This window comes from Nomascus leucogenys, chromosome 10, assembly GCF_006542625.1.
Source record: "Nomascus leucogenys isolate Asia chromosome 10, Asia_NLE_v1, whole genome shotgun sequence".
Classification (NCBI taxonomy): domain Eukaryota; kingdom Metazoa; phylum Chordata; class Mammalia; order Primates; family Hylobatidae; genus Nomascus; species Nomascus leucogenys.
Window position 1 is genome coordinate 91,544,973 of NC_044390.1, and position 20,514 is coordinate 91,565,486.

Below are 20,514 nucleotides of genomic sequence, written 5' to 3' on the forward strand. Positions count from 1 at the left end.
ACCACTGCTTTTGGGAAATTGCCATTTTTCATAATTGAAATAATGATTAGGGGAGGGTATGACTTCAGGCTCCCAAGCGGGAAGTTGGGGCACAGGTACTTTTTTGAATGAAAATTCATTTTGGAGGAGTAAGTTGCCTCTAAATAGGTCCTGGAGGCTGGTGGCGCACACCTGTAATCCCGGCACTTTGGGAGGCTGAGGAAGGCAGATCACGTGAGGTCAGGAGTTTGAGACCAGCCTAGCCAACATGGTGAAACCACATTTCTACTAAAAATACAAAAATTAGCCGGGGGTGGTTGCACGTGCCTGTAATTGCAGCTACTTGGGAGGCTGAGGCAGGAGAATCACTTGAACCTGGGAGGCAGAGGTTGCAGTGAGCAGAGATCGTACCACTGCACTCCAGCCTGGGTGACAGAGTACAACTCCATCTCAAAAAAAAAAAAAAAAAATGTCCTGGGCAGGGAAGGTGTTGAGGTGTGACCCCCACCCCCCTGGTGAAGCAGCTCTGCCCACAATCTCTGGAGTGTGTGTCACCAGAGGACACTCAGGGGCCTCTCCCATCTCAGAGAAACTCGGGACTTTGTCCACGCAAGAAGGACACCTCTTTCCCTTGCCGGCCTTGCTAAATGTGGGGGACTGGGAAAGTCTTTCCTCACAGCCCCCATTCAGTCTCTTCCTCTCCACAGATTCTATTCTCAAATCAAACAACCTCCCCATCTACTCATCCCACCGCCCAACCCATCGTCCATCCACCTGGGCCTCCATCCACTCATCCCCCCAATTACTCATCCAACCATCCATTCCATCATCCACCTAACCCTACCACCCACCCATCCATCCACCCACCCAGCTAACCCAGCCATCTATACTCTCACCCACCCACCTACCTAAGCAAACCACCCACCCATCCATCCATCCACCCAGCTAACTCAGCCATCTATACTCTCACCCACCCACCTACCTACCTAAGCAAACCACCCACCCATCCATCCACCCACCCAGCTAACCCAGCCATCTATACTCTCACCCACCCACCTACCTAAGCAAACCACCCACCCATCCATCCATCCACCCAGCTAACTCAGCCATCTATACTCTCACTCACCCACCTACCTACCTAAGCAAACCACCCACCCATCCATCCATCCACCCAGCTAAGCCAGCCAACTATACTCTCACCCACCCACCTACCTCCCTAACCCAACCACCCACTCAGCTAAGGCAGCCGTCTATACTCTCACCCACCCACCTACCTACCTCAGCCACCCACCACCTCAGCCACCCACCCATCCATCCATCCACATGGCTAACCTGGCCATCTATCCTTTCTCCCACCTACCTACCTACCTACCTACCACCCACCCACCCAGCTAAGCCAGTCATCTATCCTCTCACCCACCCCCCTACCTACCTAACCCAACCACCTGCCCATCCACCCATCCATCCATCCATCCATCTGGCTAACTCAGTCATTTATCCTCTTAGCCACCCACCTATCTACCTACCACCCACCCACCCACACAGCTAACTTGGCCATCTATCCTTTTGCCCATCTACTTACCTACCTACCACTCACCCATCCATCCACCCAGCTAACCCAGCTATCTATCCACTCACCCACCCACCTACCTACCTAACCCTATCACCCATCCATCCATCCATCCACCCACCAGCTAACCTAACCATCTATCCTCCCACTGACCCACCTACCTACCTACCTACCTACCTAACCCTATCACCCATCCATCCATCCATCCACCCACCAGCTAATCTAACCATCTATCCTCCCACTGACCCACCTACCTACCTACCTACCTACCTAACCCTATCACCCATCCATCCATCCATCCACCCACCAGCTAACCTAACCATCTATCCTCCCACTGACCCACCTACCTACCTACCCCTATCACCCATCCATCCATCCATCCACCCACCAGCTAACCTAACCATCTATCCTCCCACTGACCCACCTACCTACCTACCCTATCACCCATCCATCCATCCATCCACCCACCAGCTAACCTAACCATCTATCCTCCCACTGACCCACCTACCTACCTACCTACCTAACCCTATCACCCATCCATCCATCCATCCACCCACCAGCTAACCTAACCATCTATCCTCCCACTGACCCACTTACCTACCTAACCCTATCACCCATCCATCCATCCATCCACCCACCCAGCTAACCTAACCATCTATCCTCCCACTGACCCACCTACCCACCTAACCCAACCACCCACCCATCCACCCATCTATCTGGCTAACCCAGCCATCTATCCTTCCACCTACCCACCTACCTACCTAACTCAACCACCCACCCATCCATCCATCCACCTGGCTAATCTGGCCATCTGTCCTTCCACTCACCCACCTACCTACCTAATCTGACCATCTACCCATCCAACCAGCTAACCCAGCCATCTATCCTTCCACTGACCCACCTACCCACCTAACCCGACCACCCCCCCATCCATCCATCCACCCACGCAGCTAACCTAACTTCCCACTGACCTACCTACCCACCTAACCGACCTAACCTGACCACCCACCCATCCACTACTCACACATATTCTATTCTTCTACCCCCACACATCTGCCCACCCACCCACCTCTCATGTACCTCCCACCAAGCAACCTCTCATCTGCTCATCCTCCTACTGACCACCCATCCACCTGCCTGCCCCTCCCCCATGCCAACCTGGCCCACCTCAGGACCGTGGGCGTGCTGGGCTCCACAGCGGTGATGATACCCTTCATGCCTGTGTTGTGCAGCACACTGGGTCTCTGCTGGAGGGCATCCTGGGTCCGAGGGGAGATGGGCGAGTGCTGGTGGGTGTGGGAGTGGGAGGCGGGGCGGCTGCTGCTGCCCCCACCCCCGCCGCTGCTGCCACTGCTGCCGCTGCTCTGCTCTGTACCTGGTGACAGGCAGTGGCATCAGCAGGGGGAGGCTTCCTGCGGGCCACAAGGAGTCCCGGGGCAGGGGGCGGGGACTCTGATGCCCTACCGGGTCTCCAGATGGGCGCGTGCTCCACCGTCGTGGTGGACGTGAGGATGGACTTTTCCCGATCCCGATCCCGGTCACGCTCCCGATCCCGGTCTCGCTCCCGCTCGGACGAGGACGTGGTGGTTGGTTTTGTCAAGTGCGTTGGACCTCCTAGGAAACCCAAAGGCCAGAGACTCAGCCCCAGGGCCCAAGAAGAGCCTGGCTTTGTCTTCTGGGGTGGGGCAGAGAGAGCAGCGCCTCTGCCCGCCCATTCCACAGCTGCCTCCCATGGATGCCGGGGTCCCCACCCCGAACTGGGTGGTGGCGCTACCTGGGGAGAGTGGGGAGCTGCTGTGGCGGCTGCTGAAGGGCTGGGGTGCGGTGGGGAGGTAGGCAAGGCGGTCCATGGCGGTGGCTGGGGTGCCTGGTGTCGGGGGCACCAGCACGGGCAGGTGTGGCACTTGGGACAGGTCGATGATGCCTGCGGGAGGTGTTGGGCCAGGGCTGTAGCCACAGGGAGGAGAGAGGCCAGGCTGCCCACCGGCCAGATCACCCTCCTGGAGAGCACGGCACACACTTCTGGAGCCAGCAGAGCTGGTGGCAGGCACTCCCTCCTCGGCTCCCAGCACCAGCCGTGGAACCCTTTTCTGAACGCTCAGCTTCTCTCAGTCCCATCTCCTCTTCTGCTCCCAAGCCCGAGCCACGGCATCTCCTGCAGCTGCCCTCACTGGTTCCCATCTCAGGCCCTCTGTGCCCCTTTAGCCTCTGACACCTACACAATCCATTCCCTGTGTTCAACCCTCACTGTTCAAAATACTTAAGTGTGACTTCGATTTTTGCAGCCGAGCCCCAACTAGAACTTGGTTATTCCAGAAGCGTTTCTGAGGATGGCCCTGGAACATGTGCATGCAAAGCAGCTGTGGGCTGTTTACGAGGCAAAGGAACAAACTCCAAACAGCCTCACATTTTCATCTTTTTTTTTCTTTTTTTTTTTTTGAGACAGAGTCTTGCCCTGTTGCCCAGGCTGGAGTGCAATGGTACAATCTCCAATCACTGTAACCTCCGCCTCCCGGGTTCAAGTGATTCTCTTGCCTCAGCCTACTGAATAGCTGGGACTACAGGTGCGCATCACCATGCCTGGCTAATTTTTGTATTTTTAGGAGATACAGGGTTTCACCACATTGGTCAGGCTGGTCTCGAACTTCTGACCTCGTTATCCACCTGCCTCGGCCTCCCCAAGTGCTGGGATTACAGGCATGAGCCACTGTGCATGGCCACATTTTGATCTTTCTTTAAACTCCTGAGGCCCCTGTATCCTAAAAGTATACACAGATGCATGCGCACCCACTGAGAATGCAGCCAGGAGCCACACACTGTGCACTCACCTACCAGATGCCAACCAGCACCCACAGCATGCACAACCCCAGGCCACCCACTCAGGTCTGCCACACAAGGTGACCAGGTCTAGCTGCCTCTGCGAGGCCACAGGGGCACACCCATGTCCTTAGGGAATAAGGCCAAACCCAGTGGAGGTGGTCTGCCCGCCACTCACCTCGGGGACCGGCAGCGTAGTTGAGTGCCAGTGAGGACTCGCGGGGCGAGAGGCCCCTCAGCATGTCAGCTCGCTGGGCCATGGCGGTGGCCGCGTTGTGGTGCATCTGCTGCGAGGTGATGTAGTCATTGATGATGGTCTGCCGGTTCTCCAGTGCCGCCGTGTCGGGGTAGCCGCGGATGAGGTAGGGTGGGTACAGGTGCGGGTAGGTGGGGTTGGGGGCCAGGTGCCGGGGCAGGTAGTAGGCAGCGGCTGCGGGGCAGAGGGGAGCTCATGTGAGACCAGCCATACCTAGGCCTGATGGTGTCGCTCTACCTGTCTGGATGCCCCCTACTTCTGTACCCAGACAGCTTCTCCCACCTACATGTGTGGCTGCCCAAAGCACAAACCAGAACTGAGCTTCAGACAGCAGGAAAACATCACGCCAGGACACAAGAGGGTGACTTCTACAAAGGATGCTTTTTGCATCAAAGTTGTCCCAAACATAGGACATCCCAATGCAGATTAATACACCAAAGGGATGCAACTTTTTATTTTTATTTTTTATATTTTTACTTTTTGAGACGGAGTCTCGCTCTGTTGCCCAGGCTGGAGTGCAGTGGCGTGATCTCAGCTCACTACAAGCTCTGCCTCCCGGGTTCACGCCATTCTCCTGCCTCAGCCTCCCGAGTAGCTGGGACTACAGGCGCCCGCCACCATTTCCGGCTATTTTTTGTATTTTTAGTAGAGACGGGGTTTCACCGTGTCAGCCAGGATGGTCTCGATCTCCTGACCTCGTGATCCACCCACCTCAGCCTCCCAAAGTGCTGGGATTACAGGCGTGAGCCACCGCGCCCGGCAACTTTTAAAAAAGACTTTCAGATCATGTCTATTTGAAAAATGCATATACTCAAGTCCTCATGCTATACCCTTGCATTGCTAAAGGCACTGATAAGTCCTGCAGGAAAAGAAAATCACTGAAATGTTTAACCCCACATGTCCTGCAAACTACTAAGAGAAATTCTGCTCCAACCTAAGCTGGTCATGATTACACCGTTGGGTCTTCCAATCCCGAGGCCTCAGTTTCCCCATCCAGGGGAACCTGATGGTTGATGCCTAAGGAGTCCCTGAGCGGACACTGATGAGGCCCCTGGCCCTGTTGAGCACCACTGCAGGGTTCTGGGGGCCCCAGGGCAATCACCTGCGTCCAGAGGGATGCCGCGGGGTATGGAGGTGGGGTCGAAGGCCAGGGGGATGTGGCTGCGATACAGGTCCACGCCACTCACGCCCCGAAGCAGGTGCTCATAGGGCGAGATGGGGTGTGGGTGGTGCTCGGGCACGGTGCTGTGCGGGGACTTGGCGATCTCACGAGGCGTTGACGTCAGCTTTCGGTCCTGGGATGCCTTGCTGGACGAGAGGCTGCCTGTGGACGGGCAAGGTGGATGCATCGGGCCTCTGCACTGGCCCCCCACGCAGGGCCACTGGGGCCGGCGTTTATGGGGAGTCGTTTGAGGGTAGGGACCTCGGGATCCCAAGGACCAGGCCTCTTCATTCACTCCTTCATTTCTTCATTGCCTTAGTTCACTTTTTGCTCACTGACTCATTTGCTTTTGTGTTATAGTTTTTTAAAAATTCATTCTTTCATCCATTCACTCAATCAATAAAAACATATCGATGCAGTCTCTACTATGTGGCAAGTATTGTTGTGAGAACTGGGGTCACCCCAGTGAACAAAACAGACAGAAATCCCAGCCCTCACAAGCTGACATTCAATGTGAGAGACAGGTGATAAACTAGCAGACAAATGAGAATTACAGAGTGAAACATGCTTGGAAGAAAATTTTCTTTCTTTCTTTTTTTTTTTTTTTTGAGATAAGAGTTTCACTCTTGCTGCCCAGGCTGGAGTGCAACGGCACGATCTCCGCTCACTGTAACCTCTGCTTCCCAGGCTCAAGCGATTCTCCTGCCTCAGCCTCCCAAGTAGCTGGGAATACAGGTGTGCACCACCACATCCGGCTATTTTTTCGTATTTTTAGTAGAGACAGGGTTTCACCATGTTGACCAGGCTGGTCTTGAACTCCCGACCTCAGGTGATCTGCCTGCCTTGGCCTCCCAAAGTGCTGGGATTATAGGCGTGAGCCACCATGCCCGGCCGGAAGACAATTTTAAAATGTCACAGCATGTGATATGAACTGGGGAGAGGGGGTCTGGTTAGAAGAAGCCTCCCCAAGGATGTAATATTTAAACAAAGACCTGAAGGATGGAAAGAAACTCACTAAGTAAAGATCTGGAAGGCGGGGACATGGCAGGCAGAGAGGAGGAGCCATGCAAAGGCCCCCAGCAAAGACTGAATTGACCGAGCTGAGCATGGCCAGGGAACAAAGAGAAAGGGGGTCCAGGGGCTGGGGCTAGGGAGGACGAAGGAATCTGGTTGAACGAGAGGCAGGCAGGGCCCCAACAGGCAGGCACCCCAAGGCCATAGCAAAATGTGTGAAGTTGCTAGAAGGATGAAAGCAGGGAAGTGGAATAATTTGATTTGCATTTTTAAAAAGTATGCGGGTAGCTGTCTGCAGAGTGGATTACAGCAGGAAGAGGGAGGGGCGTGGGGGAAGCTAGGTGAGACACCATGGCGGTCTAGGAGGTGGCAAGGAGTTGGACAGGGTTTGGAATTGGAGGCAGAGCCCAAGGGCCTGCAGGTGGTTTGGATGTGGTGGAAAGTGGGTGGCAAGGATGTCCCGGGTGCAAACTAAGCTAATGGTGGATGGGGAGGCACAGCTTCTCCAGACAGGCGCCCACCCCGCTCAGGCCCATGCACACCCCACTCACCCTCCTGCAGGCGCGGCGTGGGCTCCCGCGTGGTCACAGGCGAACCTCGCGGAAGGTGGCCGGTGAAGGGTGCCCCGTGGTCCTCATACGTCAGGGGGCTCTGCCGCGGCTTGCCCAGCTCAGGCACGATGACCGGGGCGCCGCGCGCAATGGAGCCCCCTGAGCTGCTGGCGGTCCCCGGCCGGCTCTTCAGGCTCTCCTCATAGCAGGCGCGTTCCAGTGCGCGGGCGTCAGCCATCACATCCAGCGGGTGCACAGGTGGGAACGTCCGGCCAGGGCTGCCGATGAGGGAGCGTACGTCGTGCTTTTTGGAGCCAGTGGTGGACGCGCCGGTGTCGTACTTGAGCGGGGTGCCCTGGGGCAGAGGGGGTGTGAGCTCCAGCCCTGGCCACAGCCACAGCCCAGACCAGCTGCATCCCCCTTCTGAGCCTCAGTTTGCCATCTATAAGATGGAAGTGACACCTGATGCCTCCAGAGGCAAAGAGACACAGGGCTTTGCTAACCCTGAGATGGGCACGCTTGTTACTTAATGCCCTGTCCACCCTGGGCCTGACCGTGGTCCCCAAGCTCCCTGGGGGGACTGCAGAAAAGGGTAAAAGGTTCAGCAGTCAACTCTCCCTGCTGCAAGTGGTGGGCCCTCTGATGGTCCCTGGAGTTTGCGAGAAAGAAGCCCAACACCCTCATGTGGGTAAAAAACCTTCCTCTGTTCAGTCTGGGACGCTCCATGGCCCACCCAATGCCAAGCAGAGAAAGTCAGCACCCAGACTCAATGCCACCCACCCTAAGGCTTTCAGCCCTGGGGACACTGAGGTCAGGGCTGAGGTGTTTGCCCTCCAGACAGAAAGGATGGTGAGGAAATGGGGGGGTCACAGTCCAGACTGGGACCTTCGTAGCCAGGTCACCAGGTCCCTTGCCTCTTTTCAGCAGGCTTGGGAGACACTGATACGGTGGGACTTTAGGGCTTTGCAAGCAACAAAACTGTATTTAGGGATGTCTTCATTACTTTCATAAGAAGGGGAACTGCCCTTGTTTTTTCAAAAGAATATTCTAGAATCTGGCCCATCTTGGTCATGCGGTGGATGCTTCCAAGGACTCCAGAACTGCCTAGGGGCTGACAGCCAAACCCTTCCCCTGGCAATCAGGGATCTTACTGCTTCTGCCTTCTCCCCGGCTTCAAAACCTTCCTGCAAGCTGGAACCCCTCCCGGGACACCCACCCCAGTCCTTCCGCCTCACAGCCCCACAACCCCACGGTGGCTCCCACTCTCCTTCCCCTTCACAGGAGGCCACCTCTGCCCCTGTGGAAGGACAGTGGCCTTCAGGGGCTTTCCACTGAGCAGCTCCTCATACCATCGGCACGAACTTCCTCTACTGAGCTGGGGCTGCCTGGGGGGACTGGGGCCTCTTGTGGTGCAGCCTGCGTGGGTGCAGTGGATGCTGCTGCTGTAGGAACATCTGGATTTGGGTTTCACAACTGCATTTGCTGCGTGACTCTGGGTGAGTCGTTGAACCTCTCTGAACCTCAATTTACTCAGCAAATAAAATAAGGTCATTAAGAAAACGACCTCAGAGCATTGCTAGGGGGTGAAACAATGAACGCATGCAACTACCCCAGGCCACGCCTGGCCCCTCACAAAGATTCAACAGAGGTAGTTACTCGTGACTACGTCTAGTCCTGTGGCCTTGGAAGCCTGCCTGGCCTCTCTGGGCCTTAGTTTCTCTCCCTGAAGAATGGGAACAATGTGAGTTCAGTGGAATGAGGTCAGGAGCCTCGTGCCCCCTGCACAGCCCTGGAACACGACACACAGCCGAGGCCCGGTGATGAGCAGCTGGGTGACTGTAAGGTACGCGAGGGCTCTCAGGCTCGGTTTCCCCATGTGGAGAGACCCAGGGCAGTGCCCCACAGCCACCGCCACCCCTCCTAGAACTGGGCCCGTGTGCCTGGCCCTGGGCCGTACCTGCGTGATGGAGCCCTCCTTGAGCGGCCGCGGGGCCAGGGGCAGCTCGGGCGTGTGCCGCAGCTCCTCGCGCGGGATCTCATGGATGGAGCGGCCCGCCTCCTTCACCGTGGCCACCAGGCCCTCATGGGCCGGCTTCAGTTTCAGGGGGCCCAGGGCCTGCGTCTTGTAGGCCTCAGTCAGGTCCCGTGGGGGCGGCGGGGGCGGAGGCGTGCCCTCCCGCTTCAGGAGCTTGGCCTCCCGACGCAAGTAGTCCTCCTGTGCCTCCACGTAGGACCGAGGGATCCCTGCCGGGCAGACGGCACTGACCCTCACGCCCCGCCCAGACCCACCAAGAGCCTCCACACCGGTGGGTTCTGGAGCTAGTCTGCTGAGTTCAAATCCCACTTGCTGTGTGACCTTGACCAGGGAATCTGCCCTCTCTGGGCCTCAGCTTCTTCGTAAACAAAACGAGAATATTAACTGAACCACCTCAGCAGGTCATGAACGTTATGAAATTATGAAGCGAAAACCACAGGCTGGGTGCAGTAGCTCACGCCTGTAATCCCAACACTTTAGGGGGCTGCGGCAGGCAGATAGCTTGAGCTCAGGAGTTCGAGACCAGCCTGGGCAACATGGCGAAACCCCATCTCTACAAAAATACAAAAATTAGCTGGATGTGGTGGTGTGAATCTGTGGTCCCAGCTACTCAGGAGGCTGAAGTGGGAGGATTGTTTAAGCCTGAAAGGCAGAGGCTGCAGTGAGCTGAGATCATGCCACTGCACTCCAGCCTGGGCAACAGAGTGAGACCCTGTCTCAAGCAAGAACAACAACAAAATAAAAATAAAAATATAAAAACCACAGAGCTGCCAAGTTCACAGTAGCTGGCTGTGCCATGGACCAGCCGCAAGAACCTGAAAGAGTTCTCAGAGCTCTCCAAGCCTCTCCCAATCGCATGTGCCTCACCAGGATGTTCTGTAAAACGATACGCAGGCGGCACCTGGGTTAGTGCCAAGCACAGGGCAGCTGCTGTGTGACACCTAAAAGCAGAGGGGTGATCGGTGGTATTTTGCTTTTCATTTTTGTTTTCAAATAAGTAAGAGACACCCTTGCTCCGTAGCTCACGTACTGATCAGGTACGTGTGTGCTGCAGGCCTTTCTGCATACCTGTCCTGAGTTCCCACCACACTCTGGCTGTGTCTTTCCCCTCCCGCGCCCTACTTGACTGTACACCTGTTGGGGGCACCCAGGCAGCAGGGAACAGGGCGGTACCTTGTGTGATGGACCCGCGGATGTGGTGCTGCTCTTTGAGGTGGTGGGGGCTGTGTCGCTCTGGCGGGATGGCACGGCCCATGAGACCTGGGTGGAAGAGGGTAAGGCCATCATTCCGTGGGTCCCTGAGCCGGCACCGGGCAGTGACAGGGGTCAGTGTCTACAGCCACCAGTGGTCATCCCCGCAATGATGGTGGAGTAGGACCCAGCACTACTGGGTCCTGCGCTACTTCCAGATGGAGCCTCAGAAAGCCCAGCCTCAGTTTCCCCATCTGTAAAATGGGGTCAGCCATCCCCCCACCGCCCACCAGGGGGCACCGAGAGATGAAGTCTCCTCCCTGCTATCACCTTCAATGCTGGCTGAGGAGATGGCTCTGCCCACACGGCCCTCCATCATGTCATAGGTGCGCTTGGGGGCAGCCGTCTCATGGGGGGGTCCTGAGCTGCTTCTGCCGTCCTCCTTGGAGCACTGGGTCACAGACATGCCACCTGGAAACCACGAAGCACTCGGTGAGGAGCTGGGCACGGGGTGACAGCGTGCACGGGCCCAGGACCGCGGTGGACAGGCAGGACAGGCAGGACAGGCAGAGCCGGTAGGCAGGAGCCAGCAGTGCTTCTATGCTGGCCCTGTCACAAGGCCTCACAGCCGAGGCCTCCAGAGGGAGCCCGAAGCCTGCAGCCCCCGGGGGCCTGCCAGCAGGACCCAGGAGCTTTTCCAGGGGGTTGCACAGTGGGAGAAGCAGGGCACGCTGCCTGCACCCCGTACCCTAGCCCTCTAGGGTGCTCTGTCTGCAAGCAAGGGTGTGCCTGCGACCACATGAGCATGTGAGTCTGTGTCCATCCACACACACGGGTGCCGACATGGGGCACGAACATGTGCACACACATGCACGTGAGCAAAGACGCATCAGCAGTGTGGACGTGCAGGCAGGCAGGAGCACGCGTGTGCACTGGCACGGGTCTTGTGTGTGCAGGAGTGGATGTGGGCACATGCACATGATCCTGGCTGCTGAGAACTAAGTGGGTCCATGTACACACATGTACCAGGTGCAGGCAGTACACAGCTTTGTATGTGTACACATGTCACACCCAGAAACCTGTGTCGATGTGCATGTGAGTGTCCGACCACAAGTCTGCGTGTGCACGGAGAGGTGTGTATTGCAGGCAGTGGTGAGGGAGTCTCCGTGGCAGGGGTGGCCTCGCGAGACCAAAGGAGCCCAGATGGGCCCGGCTCACTGCTCCCCGGACAGGCAGAGGGTTGAACAGACGGAGGTGGCCCCCGAAGGTAAAGGCTTGGCTTTGCCCATCTAGCCAGGGCTCTCCTTTCAGGGCAGCTGAGTCCAGAGCTATCAGAAATGAGCCCCGCGAGCCTCCACCCCACCCCTCAGAGGGAAGGACCAACTGACAGGCTCTCGGGCTTTTCAACCATTGCTTCGTGTGGCCCGCGGCCCAGGAGCTACTCCAGGGGTTGCCAACAGGAGGGTACTGGGTTGCTGTCCAGAAAACGTTCCAAATTAATTGCCAATGTTTAAACATTGGGAGATTTCAGATAAAAACGGAGAGATGAGAAGCCTGGCTGACCGGTGGCCGCAGGGGAGTGGACGGCGTGGGCAGGCACCACAGTCCTCCCCACTCCCTAGTGTCTCACACCTGCCACTGCCCGCACTGAGAGTTTGAAGGACCCGACTGAAACCCATGATGAAGACGATACACTCAAGGCCTATAAAGGCTCAGGCACTGGTCTGGGGTCCCAAGGTGGGACTCTACCCAGTGACCTCTCAAGACAAGCCCTTGACTAACCCCGCCACCAGCCCTTCCCAGGCTTCCCGCCACCCCCAGGGCACTCAGTCCAGGGGCACCGGGGCATGAGCTGGCACCCAAGACACAGCTGCAGGCCTGTCTCCAAGGCTCTCTCCATGGCAGCAGGGAGCACATATGTTCCTAAGCCACAAGGTGCCACCTCCACTTCCCAGGCCTGGGGAGGGGGCCGCGGGCACAGGCGGAGGCAGATGGAGGAGAGGCAATTCTGGGCCTTGCAGCTGCAGTGCTGAGAGAGGCGCCCATTAGCAGCTTTCATCTGCACACCCCTGGGTGCCCTAGGCTGCCAGGAAATTCTCTTTCCCGGCACTCGACTCCCTTAACTCCTTCCTGGCAGGGTCTCCTGGTTCTGGAACCCAGTGCCTAAAGAGGGAGAGGATGGGGGCTCCGCAGCAAGAGCCTGGAACACAGTGGGACGAGGGGCACTCTGGCCATGGCCTCTTTTATGGCCAACGAGAGAGTGCGTGGTTTGTCAGTACGGTGCTGGAGGCCTGGCGGCGTGAGCTCGGGCTTCTGTTCCGGGCCTCAGTTTCCCTCCTATGCTTCTAAAAAGGTTGGCCACAAGTTTGTTTCCTAAATTGTAAAGAACTGGGCGGAGGTGGGAGGCAGCTAAGGCCAACGCTTCCCTGCTGCTGGCTTGCATACCTGCAGGGACGGGGAAGTCACCACCTATCAGATTGTGCTTTCTGATGTCAACCCAGCCCTGCCTCCCTGTGAAGCTACCTCAGTGGGCCAAACACACTCCTTCCCTGGTCCTGCGCCTCCTCTCCTCCTGCGACTCACCCTCATAGGACAAGACGTGGCCCTTCTTGCCTTCGTAGATGACGTGGCCCTTGGGCAGGCTGTCCTCCCGGCCGCGGTCCAAGCGACTCGGGCTGTCCTCGCCGATGATCCTGGTGATGGTGCCCTTGTACAGGACGTCAGCTGGCGTGCCCTGCAGGTGCAGAGGGGTGAGCGCCCAGGAGGCTGCAGCCCAGGACCCCTCTCAACTCAAATGCAGGCAAAGACATGCTTACAAGCTCATGTGCCCACCGATGCACACGCGTGTCCACACACACTGTCTCAAATGGGTAAGAGCTTGCATGGAACAAAACCCTAAGAGGAACCTGAAGAATGAAGATCCCTTGTCAAGTGCTTCCCATGAGCGGACACTGTTCTGGGTGCTCTCTATGGATTTGCTCATTTAATCCTTGAAACAACCCTAAGACAACCCTATTGATTATGCCTGTTTCAGATGGGGAAACCGAGGCACAGGGAGGCACAGTGACTTTACCCGGGGTCACCTGGCTAATGAGGGGCAGGCGGGGACTTGAACCCAGGCATTCTGGTCCTGGAGTCTGTGTCCCCACCACTGCGTGGGGTTTACTTCTCAGAGCCTTGACATTCAGTTACCGAAAACGGTAACTGGCGGGGACGCTAGGGTTTCTGCTCCTGTGCTGTGCCCGTGACCACGTCATACACTTTGGTTTCCTAAAACCAGGACAAGGACTCACGTCAGGGCAGGACACCAGAAATTTTAGTTCTAACCCAGGTTTTCCACCTCGGCCCTCCTAACAGCCGGAGCTGGACCCTTCTGTGCTGTGGGGCCATCCTGTGCACTGAGGGCTGTTTGACAGCATCCCTGGCCTCAAAGCACTAGATGCCAATAGTACACGCCTCCCCAGTGTGTCCCTCACCAAGTTAGGACAATCGAAAATGTCCCTAGAGAGTTGGAGGCAACGTTTCCTCCAACTGAGAACCACTGCCATATAGGGAATGAGCTCCCCGTTGGAGGATGTGTTCAAGCAGAGAGGAGATGGCCACGTGGGGCAGCATCCCGCCTTGGGTGACTTTCAAGAACACAAGCATCAGAGTAGAATGTGACTTTGGAGTCAGAACGTTGGGTGTCAAACAGCAACTTTACTACCAAGTTGCCGTGGGACCTCCTTTCTGAGCCTCAGTTTGCACAGCCACAAAATGGAGACGTTCTGCACTGACGATTCTCAAAGGCATCTGACACAGACAAGGGGTCCCCAAATCTCAATATCCCTCTTCTCTTTCTAGGATTCCAGGAGCAGATTCAATGGTAGGGGTTTTACTATGTCCCAAGACCTTGACCAGTGAGCTCTGAGTCTCTGGCTGGACTCGCTCGGCTGGGGACATCCCCTGGGGCAGCACCTGGTACCCCGGGGTGTTCATCGCAGATCCTGGTCTTTGTGGGGGGCAACAGCAAGACGCCCTGAATTCCGATGAGCTCCCCCCGAACTTCTCAAATACTCTGAGCAGCATCTCCCTTCTGTGCTTTAAGACATCTGTGCACTAACAGTGTGGCACAATAGATGCTAAGTCAGGTGACAGCTCGGGGCAGCCACCTCTCCCATCAGGAAAGCATAGGATTCCTGCAGCATCCTGGCAGGAAAAGCCCCCCAAGAGGCAGCTAATACAAGTGCACCCCTTTCTGTATCCAGCCCTAACATCAGATGGTCCATGTCAGAACCGGGTTTGTACTGCAGAAATCAGTGGCTTACTGAATATCACAATAAATGATTTAAAAAGGGGGGGGCTCTCCATGGTGAAACTGAGGCATCTGATTTTTTTTTTGAGAAGGGGTCTTGCTGTATTGCCCAGGCTGGAGTGTAGAGCACCATCATAGCTCACTGCAGCCTCAAACTCCTGGGCTCAAGTGATCTTCCTGCCTCCCAGTCCCAAGTAGCTGAGACTACAGGTATGTGCCACCATGCTCAGCCAATTTTTAAATTTTCAGTAGAGACAGGCCTCTTTTTGTCCAGCCTGGTCTCAAACTCCTGGGCTTAAGCTATCCTCCCACCTTGGCCTCCCAAAATGCTGGGTTGACAGGCAAGAGCCACCGTGCCCAGCTTGATGTTTTTGAGCTATAGTATTTTAGAGGTGCCATCTTCAGGGACATGGACAGAGAACAGAAATCAGCCAGTGGCCCCTGCTCTTGGGCGAATACACTGGACAGACTCCCATTAACAGGGAAGCTTCTGTTTGCATAACGTCTGCTTCCAGGAGATGAGCCTGTAGCCTCTTGCTCTTGGCCCCAATGAACTCTACTCCCAAGATGGGCAGGAAGTTCCTGGAGGATCAGGCAGCTGGGACTTCCTTGAGCCTCCCTCGCCAGCTGTGAACCACGTGGTCCCTGCCTGTGGCACCTACTCGGTTAATAAACGGCTCTGTGTGTGCGGGCCACACGCTGACTTCCTCACTATCTGGTAGTGAGACTGCAGGGAAGTTTGACCTTTGCCTGTCTCACATGTTTTGGCAGCTGGCTCTCTGCCAAAAGCAATCAAAGAGACGTGTGTAACTGGGAGGTTCGAGGAAGGGTGCGGGTCATGGCCACTCAGGAACCCAGAGCAGGTGGATGCCTGGGAACTTCAAAGGTCCCTACGACTTCAGGAGAATGACTCTTCCAGGAATACTGTTAGCAAAGGGGAAATGGAGTCAGGGCAGGCCGCTGCCTGTCTGAGTAGGTGGTGGAGCTGCCACCTGAGGGCCCTCAGCTTGACTTCTGTCCAAAGCACTTGCCCTTCCCACTCAGCACAGCTGCCTTTGAAAGCTCAGATTTTTAAAACCTACAGATTTCAGAGAAGGGCAAAGTGTAAATGGCTCCTCTGTGGTGGGATTTGACGCTGCCTGAGTCAAAAACGCCTCCCTGTGGACCATCCTGTTGCCCGAAGCTCTACTGTTAGAACATGCATGCACGTGTGCACGTGTGCACGTGTGTGGACCCACGCTCTGTCACTGCGTTTGAGAGCCAGACACACGTGGCACAAAACCCTGGGTCCATAGCTCATCAGCTGCAAGGCTGGGGCACCAGTCCTGGCACAATTCAGGAACCCTCTCACACTCTGTCTTTGCACGTGCTGTTCCCTGAGCCTAGAATGGTGTTCCCTGAGATTCCCGCATGGCTTGCACCCTCAATTTCTTCTGGCCACAGCTGACATGTCACCTTCCTCCCCTGTCTAAGCAATGCCCCTGGCCAGGCATTCTCAGCCGTGGCACGCTCACATTCTGCCTGCCTGCTCAGTTTTCACCAGCCTAGTTATTTACCCTGGTCTGTTTCCGTCCACCACATGGCAGCTCCCTGAAGGCAGAGTTTTGAGCTGTGCTTGGCAATCCCAGTGCCTGACTCCATGCAGACTAGATGAAAGTTCATGGAGTGAACTGCTGTCCCCCCATCATCACCCCATTGGCTGAGGCTAATGGTTTGGTGACAACAAGGGGTTATAAGATGGGCTGGCCCCGTGCTGGTGCCAACCTGTCCTTCATGCTGCACCCCAGGACACCTACGTGGGTGATGGAGCCGCGGTATGTGATGGCGCTGTCCGAGGGCACCCGTGTGCTAGGAATGCCTTTGGTGATGCTTCCGCCCGGAACTGAGCCCAGAGCTGTCCCTGGAAGACACAAGATGTGGGGCTGAGGGGGTGTCTGTGGCCCTTCCTTCCTCAGGCCCCGGTCCTGAGAGCCACCCTGACCGAGCGACCCACAAGTTGTGCTAGTTGTTTCAACACAGAGGGAGTCCCCCTACCCCTAAATGGTGAGGGAGACAGCTGTGAAGAGGGACCCCCAGACCCTCTGGGAGATGCCGCTTCCCAGCAGGTTTTGAATAAAGGGCCCCTTGGGCACCCGAGGAACAGGGGCAGACGCTGGGGGCCCAGGGCAGAAGGGCCCTCACCTCTCAGCACGGATGCCTCCTGGGCCGTGGGCACCCCCAGGCTCTCCGGTGGCCCAGCCTGGCCCCGTGGGGACAGCTGCTCCTGCTTCACTCCGCTGAAGGGTGCTGAGGACCAGTAAGAGGAGCGAGTCACGTGCTGTCGGAGAAGGGTCCCGGGAGGCTTGTCCCCACCCAACCTGAGCCAAGGGCTGGGAAGCGCTGCCCCTCCCCACCATGTTCCAGCCAGGGTTGCCGAGTGGGGACCTCCCAGCTGCTACCTGGATTTCTGTGGGCCAAGATACCCCTTCCTCCCCCGCCCCACCCACAGGACAGCCAGAGCCCAGCCTGAGCCACCCAGATGGATGGGCCAGGAGCCTTACCCAGCTTTTTGGGGTCCATGGGCAGGGGCAGCCCCATGGTGACGGGGCCCACCGGGGCCTTGGCATGCTCTGAGTACGGGACGTGGAGCTGGACCGACATTCCCTGCAGGGGTGGAGTTGCGGGGTCACGGGGGCACCCTGGTCCCTCCCCAACAGTCTAGAGTGCCTGACGCTCCTGTTCACAACGCCTACATGTGGCTCAGAGGCCAGGGCTGCTGTCCAGCTGTGTGACGGCAGACAAGTCACTGCTGCTCCCAAGCCTCGGCCCCCTCACCTGTGAAGGGGCCATGCCCTCTGAGCCCCTTGCATTTGCCCTTCCATTTCGCAGTGGGGGAAACAGGAGGTTCAGTAACTTGCCTGAGGCCACACAGCCTGGTTTCTGAGCCGTGCCCTTGACTGCAATACAGAGTGACCCCCCCAGGGACGAGGCCCTGAGTGCCTGGGGCAGGACCCAGCCAGCTCAGATCCCAGATGCCTGAGTGGAGATGACCCAGGCCCCCGAGAGCCTGCCCCCCCGCCCCCAGACTTCACTGGTCCCATTGCCCCCACTTTACAGATAAGAAGACCAAGCCCCCAAGAAAGGAAGGGCTACCACTCACCTGGGAGATGGCACCTATTTGCCTCTCAAGGACGCTGGGGTGCTTGGCAGAGGAGATGAGGGGAGGCGGGTTGGAGATGGTGGGCGGGCGCGGCAGGACGGGCCGGGCAGTGTCATGGAGGCCCAGGGGCAGCGGGTGACCTGTGGAGCACATGTCCATCCATTGTGGGGCCCAGGAGCTGCCACTTCCCTGCTGGACACACGCCCCAGGCTGCACCCCACCTCTTCCTTGTCCTGGCCAGGAAGTGCCCATCCACACGCGCCCCTCTATTGCCCTGCCCGGCTGTGTCCTCATTAGTGACCCGAGTCCTAGGTGCAGACACCACTATCCTGGGGAAGCCTCCCACCTCACCCGCTGCCCAGGCCCTGATCCAACCACCCTCAACTCTCACCTGGATCCCCTGTCTCCCCATCTCCACTGTAGCCCCCAGTAGCCCCTTCCCCTTATAGGAACCAAAAGGACCTTTTTGGAAAAGTCTACTGGTGCACACCCTTCCCGTGCTGTGTGCCCTCGATGGCTCCCACTGCCCTCAGGAGAAAGTCTTAGCCCCCGACTTGGCCTTCAGGCTCGCCTGACCTGGCCCCTGGGTCTCCCCAGCTCACTGGGCACCAAGCTTCGGCAGTGGTGGCCAGATTCAGTTTCTCAAGCTTTGCCTGCTCTCTCTTGCCTCTGGGCTTTTGCACATGCTGTTCCGTCTGCCTGGCATGACTTTCCCTGTTCTTCTGGCTCCCTTGGCCCACGCATCCCTCGGCACCAGCCTTTACCAACAGCAGTCTGTACCAGCCCCCGGCTGTGCTGCTTTACAGCTGGCGGGGCCCAGCAGGACTGCAGGACCTAGAACAGGGCTGAAATGCAGCCTCACAGAATCTGTGAACCAAGGTAGCACCTCTGCTCCCTCCCCAGGCTCTTCTGTCATCTGCCCATTCTCTAGCTCTAAGCCGTCAATGGAAAACATAGCTCCCACTCCAAGCCTGCCCCTCGCCAACTCAAGCACCTGCTGTGGCTCCCTCTTGCCAGTGGCTTCAATCTCAATCCTGGGGCAGCTTTCTTAAAAGATCTCCCCCTTTCCCTTCACTGACCAGGCTGTCCTTCCAGCTGGGTCCCAGGAGGCTTTAAGATGCTTCTGTGTGCAGCTCTGAGCCAGTGCAAACAGTGCAAACAGCGATTGTGCACTGGCTGAAGGAGACGCCCAAGCTCGGGCAGAGCTACTTACCAGGTGGAGCGTAGGAGAAGGCTGAGGCGTCCGGGGCATGCGGGGAGGCCTTGATCACCTCACGGGGGGGCACGGGGAAGGGCAGGCCGGAAGTCCAGCAAGGGGGGTCCCCAGGCAGCTTCTGGGCCTCGGCTGCGAAGGCTGGGAAGAACACAGGCTTCTCTGCTGAGGGCAGGAGGTGGGGCAGTCAGACCTCGGAAGCCCTGGCTGACCCCACTCAAACGGCTTTCCTGCACCCACAGTAGTGGTGGCCTGTGACAGCCTGGGCTCCTCTGGGAAGCCCCCCAAGTCTGCCTGCCTGGGCGCTGCTCTGCAACCCCATGGTATTCTGCTCAGCAGGGGAGGGGGTCTCGAGGTCTGAGCTGGGGGCTCTCAGCTGCCCCTGAGGATGAGAATGGGACCCTCTGGCTTTGCAACCCCATAGGCACTCAACCAAGCCCAGCAAGCCAAGGTCCCTGGACAGGCCTCTAAGCCAGGAGGTGGCAAACGGTATCTCAAAGGGTCTGTTTGCCCCCTATTTTTTTGAGACAGGGTCTCCCTCTGTCACTTAGGCTGGGGTGCACTGGTGCTGTCATGGCTCACTGCAGCCTTGACATCTGGGCTCAAGTGATTCTCCCACCTCAGCCTCTCAACGTAGCCGGGAATACAGGCGCCCACCACCACACCATGCCTGGCTAATTTGTTTTACTTTTGTAGAGATGGGGTCTTGCTATGCTGCCCCAGGCTGGTCTTGAATTCTTGGGCTCAACGGATCTTCCCACTTCAGCCTCCCAAGTGGCTGGGACTACAAGCATGTGTCACCACACCACGCTTGGCTAATTTATATTTTGTTTTTGTAGAGATGAGGTCTTGTTATGTGTGCCCAGGCTGGTCCTGAACTACTGGGCTCGAGAGATCCTCCCACCTTGGCCTCCAGAGTGCTGGAATTACAGGCGTGAGCCACCACGCCTGGCCCCACAATCTGACTTTGTAAATACGCTTTTACTGGAGCGTGGTCACATCTGTTCATTTATTTATTGTCTATGGCAGAGCTGAGTGCTTGCAACAGAGATTGTCTGGCCCACAAAGCCTAAAATGTTTACTTTCTAGCTCTTTGCAGGAAAAGCTTGCTGGCTCGTGCTCTACACAATGTTGAAGGAGGTAACTTGTGATGTGTGTGCGTGTGTGTATGTGCATGTGTGTGTGAGTGCATGGATGTGTGTATGTGCCTATACACAATGTTGAAGGAGGTAACCTGTGATGTCTGTGCGTGTGCGTGTATGTGCATGTGTGTGTGAGTGCATGGATGTGTGT

General features: G+C 57.0%; 1 protein-coding gene across 21 annotated transcripts in view; it reads right to left on the minus strand.

Moving 5' to 3' along the window:
• NCOR2 (nuclear receptor corepressor 2) overlaps positions 1-20,514 on the minus strand; it is a 243,161-nt gene that overhangs the window by 13,992 nt on the left and 208,655 nt on the right. For 19 of the 21 annotated variants that reach the window (XM_030821637.1, XM_030821636.1, XM_030821653.1 and 16 more), the window contains 15 exons: positions 19,222-19,386; positions 18,009-18,148; positions 17,410-17,512; positions 17,051-17,155; positions 16,666-16,769; positions 13,159-13,309; positions 10,906-11,046; positions 10,558-10,644; positions 9,307-9,593; positions 7,350-7,704; positions 5,725-5,946; positions 4,545-4,796; positions 3,324-3,473; positions 3,014-3,163; positions 2,717-2,924 (listed from right to left, as the gene is read on the minus strand). In XM_030821637.1, coding sequence (XP_030677497.1) covers positions 2,717-2,924; positions 3,014-3,163; positions 3,324-3,473; positions 4,545-4,796; positions 5,725-5,946; positions 7,350-7,704; positions 9,307-9,593; positions 10,558-10,644; positions 10,906-11,046; positions 13,159-13,309; positions 16,666-16,769; positions 17,051-17,155; positions 17,410-17,512; positions 18,009-18,148; positions 19,222-19,386 — 2,620 coding nt within the window. The remainder of the gene's footprint in view (positions 1-2,716; positions 2,925-3,013; positions 3,164-3,323; positions 3,474-4,544; positions 4,797-5,724; positions 5,947-7,349; positions 7,705-9,306; positions 9,594-10,557; positions 10,645-10,905; positions 11,047-13,158; positions 13,310-16,665; positions 16,770-17,050; positions 17,156-17,409; positions 17,513-18,008; positions 18,149-19,221; positions 19,387-20,514) is intronic. The other 2 variants (XM_030821644.1, XM_030821641.1) reach the window with 1 other exon arrangement.